This window comes from Sprattus sprattus, assembly GCF_963457725.1.
Source record: "Sprattus sprattus genome assembly, chromosome: 4".
NCBI lineage: Eukaryota > Metazoa > Chordata > Actinopteri > Clupeiformes > Clupeidae > Sprattus > Sprattus sprattus.
This window is the reverse complement of record NC_137923.1, coordinates 33504687-33516756: the sequence shown is the minus strand read 5'-3', so window position 1 is coordinate 33516756 and position 12070 is coordinate 33504687. Positions and strand designations below refer to the sequence as shown.

General features: G+C 39.7%; 1 protein-coding gene across 1 annotated transcript in view; it reads right to left on the bottom strand.

Annotated features, from left to right (window-relative positions):
* Positions 1–12070, bottom strand: part of wls (Wnt ligand secretion mediator) — a 72273-nt gene that overhangs the window by 5635 nt on the left and 54568 nt on the right. Inside the window, exons 7-9 of the mRNA XM_080836569.1 lie at positions 7686–7783; positions 3480–3543; positions 2319–2462 (exon numbers count right to left, since the gene is read on the bottom strand). Coding sequence (XP_080692695.1) covers positions 2319–2462; positions 3480–3543; positions 7686–7783 — 306 coding nt within the window. The remainder of the gene's footprint in view (positions 1–2318; positions 2463–3479; positions 3544–7685; positions 7784–12070) is intronic.

Sequence of the window (12070 nt, the reverse complement as noted above, 5' to 3'; positions counted from 1 at the left end):
TGACTTCATTCAGATAGAAATACAATTATCTAGTGAGGAATTACAGTGGTGCTAGAACGTTTGTGAACTCCTTAGAGATTTCTGATTGAATGTTCTTTATTTGCGGTTAACTTATTTGGATTGGTCTTTCTTTACAAAAATGTGTACTTGGCTCACCCTATTTTAACTTACTCTACCTTAAACATACTTTGGTACATACATGTGTTAAGAGTTGCTATCTTTCTGAAAGACCCACCATCTGATGATCTTCACTTCACAGATGGATATCAATAGTACAATAGTACTATGATTATTGTGTATGTTTATTGTTTGCACTAATATACCATAAAATATTCCTGGTAGGTGTAAACTTAAAAATGTTTATGATTTTATGATTTCTGTTAGACGTTAGAGTACTTTTTCACACTACAGTCCTTGCATTTTGGATCATTTGGTCAACAAAGGTATAAATAAGTAGATCAGATTTTTTTGAGAATAAATATTCCACTGGCTTAAGATTACTTTGATTTGAAGAGTTGATCACATTTGAGGTCAAATGAATGCAAATTCCAAATCTTCTTAGGGTTTCACATCAATGTTGTTTCCTGTATAAACCCTTACTTTGTAAAGCAGGATCAAATTGTCTGTCTAAACTTAGGGTTATGTACCTACAGAGCCACGATGGCTTGTTTACACAGGTATGAGCATTGTATTATTTAACCTCATAATGAATTATTGGATTAATTAACCTTGTTATGAAGCATTGTATTAATTTACCTTATAATGAAGCATTGTATTAATGCACCTCATAATGAAGCATTGTATTAATGCACCTCGTTATGAAGCATTGTATTAATTAACCTCATAAAGAAGCATTGTATTAATTAACCTAATAATGAAGCATTGTATTAATTAACCTCGTAATGAAGCATTGTATTAATTTACCTCATAATGAAGCATTGGATTAATTAACCTCGTAATAGGGGTGTAAATCTCTCATGACAAAAACGATTAGATTCGTATCTCGATACATGGGCACGAAACGATACTGGAAAAGATGCATGTTGATAAAAAAACGATTCAGTACGATACGATACGATGCGATGCGATGCGATTCGATTGGATGCCGTTCAATTACTGAAAACACCAAGTCACACATCCCTACCTGCAAAAAATAATTTCAGGGAGGTATTCCCCCCGTAGGCCTACGTATTTCTGTTGTGGTCCCTAAAAGTTATAAAAGCAAAATATCATTCTATAGGCTATAGTCCTATGCAATTCTTTGTTAATTATGTTTAAATATGTAGATTACTTTTACTATTTATTATATGCTGCTAATACTATCCTTTTTATGTTAACTGCTTTTATTTGTATTCCATTGCAACTTTAAACAAGTCTAAGGAGCTTGTTGTTTTCATGTAGCCCTGGCAACTAGCTGGCATGAATAATATGCACATAAAATGAAACTTGTTGAACTCACCTCAACATGTCTATTAGAGTAATTTAACCCACCATGGGCAATGCTGAATTCACTGTAACAGATAGTACAGTGTGCAAGACGGTCATTGTGATTTACTTTTATAAGACAGGGGTAAAGACCTTTGTATAGTCTGTTGTAAAATGTCTTATATTTTCTTTTTGGGGGGCACTGTCCCTGTGCCATGGTGCCCCTGTTCCTAGATACACTGAACTGAATAATTCGGTTCGGCAGAAGAGATAAAAGCCTGTCCACACTGAAAATTGATTGGTTGACTTACCGAAACAGGCTAATTTGGATGCTCATGAGGCACACACGCACACTGCCTCACACTTGTTCGCTCACTCTTGATTCCAAGAGATTTTAAGTAATTTGCGGGCATCAGTATGTGGGAGACTCCCGGAACTTCCGGGAGACTTTGGATGTCTGCACTGGCATTTGCACTGTTCATACAGTGCATAAAGTTATGTTAGGACATCATGATGGCTCGGTCTCGGAATCATGACTATGAATGTTAAACATAATTGTTAATGATACAAATATTCTCCTATTATTATTTTATAATTATTTAAATCCGAGGATGTCTGTAGAAACACGCAATCAACAACGAGGTATCTTCCTTGGCTGAAGTACAGGCTGTCATTATTCTGACTGAGATAAAATGCAACAGGCCAGCGAGTGTTTTGTGTTTTTAAAAAAACGGAGGGACAAACGCTTGTGAACCGATTCATAACTTTTAAATCGGGCAAAGACCGGTTCATGACATTTTAAAACAGATACGGGACTTCACGCATCAATGTAGTCGTATCTTACACGCTAAACACGGATATCGATACGTATCGGTTATTTTTTACACCCCTACCTCGTAATGAAGCCGACGTGCTTTGGTCATGGCGGGGAGGGATGAGCGTTTGCAGCTAATGTTGCGGAACACTTGGAAGACCATGAAACAGAGGAAGAGGAAGTAGAGGCAAGCACAGATCCCGGCCACAATGATGAAGGCCATCTGAATTTCACTCAATTAAGGAAAAGATAAAACACCAACACCTCAGGGTGCATGTTAACACTCATTGCACATAGTTTTATTAAACTCATAGAATCCAATAGAATAGAAATTAAATAGCCAAGATGAGATGCTTTAAAGGCCTGTATGCAAGTGGTGCAAATATGTTTCCATAGGCATAATATTGAGACAACTCACGTCTCCATTACAGCATGTTTCAGAGACAATGAGTGATTCCAAATATCTTTTGTAGCTACCTTATGACTATGTGAACATAGCTACCCAACCGTCAGCACCATGTTCCACCATCTTACTGGATGTTGGTCTCCTCTTCCATTCATCAATCCTCCCACCTTTATGTGCGCCTGTCTGACATGTTCTTTTTCTCTCTCAATATCCTCCCTTCAATCTTTCTTCACTAATTCCTTTATGTTACAGTTAAAATTTCCGCACTCAATATCAATGATTCTAACCATATCATTCAAGTACAATACCTCCCTTCACTCTCTCTCTTTATCCATCCCAATTCATCTCCTCTTTCACACACTATCTGTTTCAATCCACATTCTATCATTTTCATCTCCCCTCTTTTCAGTCTGTATGCCACATCATATATCCGTTTGTTTGTTTCAATTCTCTAACACCAATATCAGAAGCAAAACATTTAGTTCCTTCTCTCTCTCTCTCTCTCTCTCCATCTATTTATGCCTGTTTACTGTCTCTCCCCATCTCTTTCACTATTTCTTTTACTTTCCATCTCTTTGTTCTTCCCTTTTATTTCATCTCTACGCCATATCACTTCTTTCTCCATCTCCCCATTTCTGTAACTCCTAGCAACACCACCATTGGAACCACCATGACTACCATAGCTACACATGACTACCCATAGCAACCACCAGAGTGACCAGATCAACTACCCAAGCAACATTACGTAAATACGTAAATGTATATCAATGTTTTCAGTTGCTAGTAATGTTTTTAGTTTGTTGTTGGCAAGTATGAAACCATTGTAAAGGATACAGCCAATTCTGTCCCGACTTCAGAGGCCCAAATGCTGAAGAATGGGTTTTTCAACTGCACTCCTCTGGGGTGAAAAAAAAAATCAGAAAACTATTATTTCAAAACCACTCCTGCTGTAGAAGGCATGACAGTATGGCACAACATGAATTTGCAGAATCACAATCTCCCACAATATTACCAGTTCAAAAAGTTTACATGAAACTGACACCAGCATAGATATAACTTTAGATATCTGTAGAGTTGGATACGTGGATGGAGGAAGGAGACTACACTGAAAGGCATGAGGATCCACCAGGGAAGGGAAAATGGCCTGAAGTTCAGGGCTGCATTGAACACCACTAGTCTGAAGTACAGGGGGCTGCTTTGAACACCACTAGTCTGAAGTACAGGGGGCTGCATTGAACACCACTAGTCTGAAGTACAGGGGCCTGCATTGAACACCACTTGTCTGAAGTACACTAAGTAGGACATATGAAGCACATAGGGCTGGGCAAGTTAACGCGTTAATCTTGTGTTAATTCATCAATTATTTAACGCCGACAATTATTTTATCGCGCATTAACGCAGGTTTTATTATTTCGCTCAAAGGCTTTTATTTTGTAAAAGTCTGCCGCAAAACCGGAAACGGATAAACCATAGATATATATATATATAAAGATGTCTCTTTGCGTTGCCGGCCAACGGAGTTGAACGTCCGCACTTGGTGGCCATCTTGCTACAGTCAGCTCGCTAGAGTCTAGTGGTACATGTACTTTTTAAATAGCGATAACTTGCTCAATTATCAACCGATTTTTAAGCGGTTTGGTTTGTTATAAACGCCAGAAATGTAGTTATGACACTGCTAACTTATGAACAATTATAATTATCACCATGGGTTTTCATATGAAAATAACATTAAACAGAACTGATTGGTGCAATGAATACACACATGCACAAGGTATTTATGTTAAATCATTATACTCAGCATACAGAATGGCAACATGAGATATATGTATCCTTTTCAAATAGGAATATTACTAATATAATACAATTATTTGAATTATTACATGTTTAGTTTAAACAAGTAATAATTCTGTAGTAGTAAATGCTACTAGATACAAATGCTGATATTAAGTGTTTGCAAAACAAATGCAATGGCACTTTAGTTCATATGGCAGTACATTTAAAATAACAGTGTCAAGTTCTAGGAAATGACAAACTGCACTGAAAGTGTTTTCTGGTTTCTCACTCTAACAGGGACGTTTGGTACTGAATATAGACTGGTTATTCTGCTCCCTGATGAAAGTAAAATGTTTCTGCTGTTACCTCAGAAATTGCCTGTTTTAATGATTGTGGCTCCGGATTTTGTGGCCAGTTACTTTTCTTTTTCATAACGAACAGGATGACATTAATGTGCACTGTACATTACTTTTGAATTCATTGTCGGATTTTGCGTATACAAATGCGATTAATCGTGATTAATCAGGGAAATCATGCAATTAATCGCGATTAAAAATTGTAATCGTTGCCCAGCCCTAGAAGCACCTTATGTAGGATACATGAAGCACACTATGTAGGATACATGAAGCACACTAGGTAGAACACATGAGGCACACTATGTAGGATACATGAAGCACACTAGGTAGGACACATGAAGCACACTAGGTAGAACACATGAGGCACACTAGGTAGGATACATGAAGCACACTAGGTAGGACACATGAAGCACACTAGGTAGGACACGAGGCACACTAGGTAGGACACCTGAAGCACACTAGGTAGGACACATATAGTGATAGAAACGAGAGGTCAAAGGTCCATGGTCTTCTGAAGAATAAAGGCTTTTCTATTCTACCAATTTAAGGGTGTATCCACTCAAGCAAAAAGGGGGAGGTTGAGAGTTGAGAGACAGGACCTGGAGGAGTATCTTCAGTGGGTACAAACAGACATTTAAAGGCATGTGGACTCCAGCAAATGTCAGCATTCTTGTATAAGGTAGATTATTTTACATATACCGTATTTTCAGGACTATAAGGCGCACTTAAAAGCCTTTAATTTGATCAAAAAAACGACAGTGCGCCTTATAATCCGGAGTGCCTTATATATGGATTAATTCTGGTTGCACTCTGTCAAAATGTTTTAGTCCGACTTTGGTAAACTACAAAGCCGCGCCGTTTGCAGCATTACGGCTACCGTATTTTATATAAAACCTCGAACAGTACATTGTTTCTGACCACTGCTGGTCTATTTGCTGGTGACTCGGTGTTGGAAGTGCCTTCTCTACAGCTAGCTTGAAATGACAAGGGGCGCGGGGGACAGTTTACCTCTGTGTCTCCCAAATGGAACTTGTTAGGTTTGAATTTTCCTCTGCTAAAGTAATAAACTAAGCCTACATGGTCATAAGCAAACTCATTATTCACATTTTTGTCATTGTGAGTACCGTCTTACTTTCACCACTGATGTTATGCTAGGCTTAGGCAAGTTATCTATGGTTTCAACGTTAAGCTAACGTTAGCTATTCGCTAGCTAGCTAGACAGCTATCGTTATGATGTTAATTATCTGACTGCGTGTGTTTTTGTGGAACGTTCATGTTGTCGTTTTAATCCATTAGCTACTTAAATGAGCACATCGATTGTTAAAACCATTATTAAACTTAGCATTTTGATTGTTTAACAGCATTGCCAATGTTTGACACTGTCAGATAACTGACCTAGCAGCTACGCTAGGACACTGCCCTGTCAGCATAGTAATTTGCTATGGAGTAATGCTGGTAGCGTTGCTCTCTATCCATTAAATATGTTACCGTAAATCCTCCAATAAAGGCCGGGATTAAATTAGAAGCCGGGCTCCAGATAATAGCTGGGGTCGTGGTCCATACGGACAAATAAAGGCCGGGCCCCGAATACAAGCCGGGGGTAAAATAAAGTAGCCTATCTTGTTCATGAAGGCGCGTCTGGCAATTTGTTATGGTTTAGCCTAAATGCACGTATCGTATAGCTGTAACGTTTTAGTTGGCTAGGTTACTTTTTCCAGAAGGGATAATAAAGCAGTAGTAGACTTACGTAACTTTGATATTAAATTCAAAGAGATGGTGTATGCTGATTGCTGAAGAACATTCGGGAGAAAAAACAGCAATTTGACATTGACCCGAGACGAATGCAATAGGCTACGACTAGCAGGTGGATGTAGAAAGAAAGTTAGGCTGGATATCAAACCAGCTCTTTTCAGTCAGCGGTAAGCATAATAGAGTGTCTCAATGACTTAAATCAAGGCTTTGGAAATCTTTTCTTCCGTGACTGACAGTAGAGACGTTAACTCCGATGTTTATGTTTACGTTGACACCGCACATAAAGCGCTACACGATGTGCAGGCAGTGTTGAACGCATATGCAATGAATTATATTAGCCTACTGCAATTATGCCCATTATTTAAATAATACAATTCTATAACAGAAGATAAGTAAGAAATAAAGGCCTGCCCCTAATACAAGCCTGCCCCAAATAAAGGCCGGTGCGCTGTGCAGCCTAAGTAAATACAAGCCCCGGCCACAATTGGAGGATTTACGGTATGTATTTCACGTGTAGAACCTATTTAGAATGGCTGACCTTACATAAAACGGCAGTGAAAGACAAACCTGTAGACAAACAGTAGGCTACCTCTGCCTAAAGGAGGGGGAAGTGTGAGAGCATATCAGCATGCTAACGTTATACTTATTAGCAGCGAGGCTAGCTAGCTACTAATGTGTTTCTATGTGTTTTTGCTTTATGCGCCTTATAGTTCGGTGCGCTTTATATATGGACAAATACCGAAAATAGACTATTCATTGACAGTGCGCCTTATAATCCAGTGCGCCCTATAGTGCGTAAAATACGGTATATATTTTTTCTAATTGGGAAATCCTACTAGAATGTCCTTCCAGCATGTTTATGACATCCCCAGACTACAGACATTCTCCACTGAAAAGAGATGATGTCTGACATCCATTCCATTCCAGATACTTGTTACAGTATAGACACAAGGTTCTTGATGAAAGATTTCAGCATGTAGTATCATACCAAATGTTGGCAAATATACCCCAGACTTTCCTGAAAAAAAACAGTATTATGTTTGGCTACCTCTTATAAGGATCAAAATAGATGCTTAGAAGAAAATGGAGTGAAATGATGCTGAAGCCATATGAGGGCTCATAGGGTGGAATATTAGAATAGCAGTGTGGTCCATCTCACCTCTCGCACATGTCAAAGATGAAAAGACAGAAGGAGCCAAAGACGATGGGGCCAATCTGCTTCCAGTACACAGAAAAGCGGTTCCTCTCCGTCTGGTCCTACAAAAGAAATCAACGCTCTGGAATATTTGTGACACCAGGATATCAAAGATACTAGACATCAGATGAATCAGAGATACCAGATGTTTTACAAACAGAACTTTAGAGTTTTGCTTGGCTATTTGTCAATTTCCAAATGTGTTCATGAGTGACAAAAAAAATTGGAAATGAAAATAAATGGGAGTATTTCACAGAGCTGCTGGCCCCAATGTCTGTACAGTTCTATTCATTCTCAATACATTAAAAAAAGGGAAAGAAAATCAAGAAATATTGACAAAATTATTACACAAAATATGCAAAAAAACAAAACAAAGACTATGTTGCTATGTGAAACATTCTCGGAATTGACATCGCAATCGAAGAGCAAAGGCCTTCACTGCATTGGAAACAAAGGCTCAGAAGGCAGACTAGGGGGCTGTTCCTGGAAGTGTTCCTGGAAGTGTTTGAGAAGGCAGACTAGGGGGCTATTCCTGGAAGTCTTTGCACAACCTGGGAAGTGCCCTGATTTCCTGCAGTGGAAAAGCACCTTTGGTGCTCATTTGGACAATACCTCTCACAGTACACCTTGCACATAATGTTTCTCTGAGCACGTTTCACCCTCTATGGCAGGGGTTCTCAAACATTTGCAAGATGGGGCCCCCCCAAAGCTGGTTAGGGGTAGTTGGGGCCCTCCCGCCGCCGACCACCCACAGCCCGCGATCCACCGTCCGCGGCCTTGAACTACACCACCATATAAAAGATAGGTAGATAGATAGCTTGTTATTGATAGGCCTGACATGTCAAGGTTAGGCTATTGTTAGGCCCATACAGAAAATTATTATTACTATTTATTATTATTATTCTTTTTTTTTTTTACTATTGTTCGTATTATTATTATTATCAGTCATAGTAGGCCTTTGGGGCCTGCATGCTTTCTTATTATAATCATCATTCTATTATTATTATTATAATTAATAATTACCGACCAATTATTGCTATTATTTTATTATTATTATTATCATAATAATAATACGTTTTATAATTGCTATAATAAGGATACTGTTATTATTATGGGTCTCTTGTGATCTTTACAAAAAGAATCTTACAGGGTGTCAATGTGAGACATGAGCCTCCTTTGCCTTGCAAAGGTCCTCAAATCTTGGGGCAATGTTTGATAAACATATACTCAGGTCATCCTCGATCTGTGCGCGGTTACGGTATTTTGTTTGAGCACTGTCTTGAAAAGCCTGCCTCGCACCAATATGTCGACGCAAAAACAGAGGAGCATTTTTAAGGTTGTCACAAAGCTGAGGGTATTCTGGCATCATTGCTACCCAGAATGATGTAGGAGGGGTGTAGGCCGTAAGGTATGGAGCTTTATTCCTATCTTTATTCGTAAGCGTGTTCTTTCAGTTTGCAAGCATGAAACCCTGCCCTCGCACTCAAAAAAACAGTCTTTGCACACAAAATGTGCTCTGCTTACGCTCAAACTGTGTGCTTGCACTTAAAAACCTAGTCTTTGCGAGCAAAATGTGCTGTGCTTACGCTCAAACTGTGTGCTCGCACTCAGATACACCGTTGCGCGCACACATTTCCTGCTCGCACTCATATTTTCCGCGTGCTTGCGAAAAGTCTCCTTGCAGATTTTTCCTGCTTGCGGATTTTTTCGTGGGCAACCAATAGAATGGCAGATGTAGTGTTGACCAATGAAATGCTCGCTCGCCTGGTTGATGGTGCGTTCGCTTTAGTTCAGGACTTACTCTGTAACCCATTCATAGATCCCAAGTGACGTCACTGTGTCTAAGCCCCGCCATCTTTGTGACCGAAAGTCTAGCTGAGCGCCATTCACAACGTAGACACAGTCGGTCCAAACCCACAGAAAGTTGCCCGGCATATGTTCTGCAGATGGATGCGACACCAGTCGCGAAAATAACCCAAATAAACAATTTAATTGTATACTAAAAGATTTAGATCGACGGAATAAATGGTTAGCTATAAATGGTTGGCTGCAAGAAGAGACAAGTAGCAACAGCTAACTCCCGATTGTACAATCAACACTTTGTATTTTCCTGCACCACTATCCATGGAGATGTTGATTTTGTGTTCAGAGCCTGGGAGTGACTGACATGTTAAGTGAAATGCAGCACGTTACTACAATCGTGAACAATTGCTGTGCCTTATCAGAGCTAAACTCTCCTGACTAAGCTAGTGTGCTAACAGTTAGCATGCTGCTAGCGAACTTTTCTAAAGACTTTAGACTTTTAGTTAGCCCACATTGACACTCTTACCCACCACTAAAATAAATCGGTTGATAACCGCTGTTTGAGTAACGTACATGTCCTGTGATGACATACATGTGTTTTGTCTCCAGATGCCATTTATTGCCACAATCGCTGTGCCTTATCAGAGCTAAACTCTCCTGACTAAGCTAGAGCGCTAATAGTTAGCGAACTGCTAACGAACTTTACTAAAGCTGTAGCTACACCCACATTTGGCACTCTTAACCACCACTAAAATAAATCGGTTGATAATCGCTGTTTGAGTAACTTAGATGTTCTGTGATGTTCCAGATGCCATTTATTGGTGTCGTTCACCCATCCTGCAACTGCATATTGATATGCATCTGTACTCTTGAAAGCCTTCAGGCTATCTCCGGTGTATGGGGATGGCTTGTGTACAGATACATGTATAAGTCGGGAACAGACAGTTGTGGCAGACGTTTTGCAGACTTTAAGGGGCAAAATAAAGTTGACGGTAGTTAATATGGATCGCAGCCAATAATCGTTTTTTTCTAAATATCGCCGTCTTTCTGCCTCATTCAGATGTGCTATGTTCTTAGTCATGACTGTTCGCTAGCTAACTATGAAAGCTAACTTACTAAACACTGGAATTAGAAAATACTACTTTTAAAAAGGTTAAATTTGAAGAGCGTATCAATAGAAAACAATACAGTTAATATATAACCGTTATTATTACTATTATATGATTACTATATATTATTATGTATGGCTTACAAGCTACTATTGGGTACAAAAACCGTATAATACAATAGGAATACTGGTTGAGTCGGTCACAAAGATGGCGGGAGGCTTCACTGAAGTGCCGTCTTTGGGACTCATGTTTATGGGTATGGGTTACCGAACTAAAGCGAACGCACCATCAACCAGGCGAGCGAGCATTTCATTGGTCAACACTACATCTGCCATTCTATTGGTTGCCCACGAAAAAATCCGCAAGCAGGAAAAATCTGCAAGGAGACTTTTCGCAAGCACGCGGAAAATATGAGTGCGAGCAGGAAATGTGTGCGCGCAACGGTGTATCTGAGTGCGAGCACACAGTTTGAGCGTAAGCACAGCACATTTTGCTCGCAAAGACTAGGTTTTTGAGTGCGAGCACACAGTTTGAGCGTAAGCAGAGCACATTTTGCGTGCAAAGACTGTTTTTTTGAGTGCGAGGGCAGGGTTTCATGCTTGCAAACTGAAAGAACACGCTTACGAATAAAGATAGGAATAAAGCTCCATATAAGGTGAACACGGTTTTCGTTTCAGCCCGTTCCACTCACTGGCATCTACACAATCTTTAGCTTATAAAAAAGAACGAGTCGTGGTTAGTCACCAAAAAAAAGTTTGTCGCTGATTTTCCAGTCGATTGTCTATATGGCTTTGTTTTATGCAGAACTAGAGACTTCAGAGCGTAATAAGATTTTTGTCGGGAGCCGTGCCACGGTTCGACACGTGATCATGCTACACCAATGAGAAGGCTGCATTTGTCAACAGAATGGAAAAATGGCGTCTCCCGTGTGCTTAGAAACAAGGTTACGATAGAGGAAAACACTCGAACATCCTTAAAAGTGGGCTTAATTAATTCTAATTAGTGCTGTATACATAGCCGCGTCCAAGAATAACAATGAGGCAAATATACGATAATGTTATTTTTATGTTAAGTCATTTACATCAAGTTTGACATACATGGGAATACACATTACTGACGATCTTACATGGACTGTGAACACCCTGCACACCGAAGAAATCAAGGCAAAGACTGTACTTCCTACATCAGCTGAGAAAGTTCAGCACCATCAGCTGTGTGTCCTGACAGCATCACTTGGTATGGGAACTGTACAGCCTGTGACTGCAGCACCGAATCATCAGAGCATCTCTCCATATTCTGCAGGAGACCTACAAGAAAAGACTTACCTAACAGCGCCCAATGTATTGTAAAGGATTCCTAACATCCTGACCATGGACTTTTCAAAACACTGAGGTCAGGCAAACGTCTCTGCTGCTACAAGACCAGAACAGAGAGACT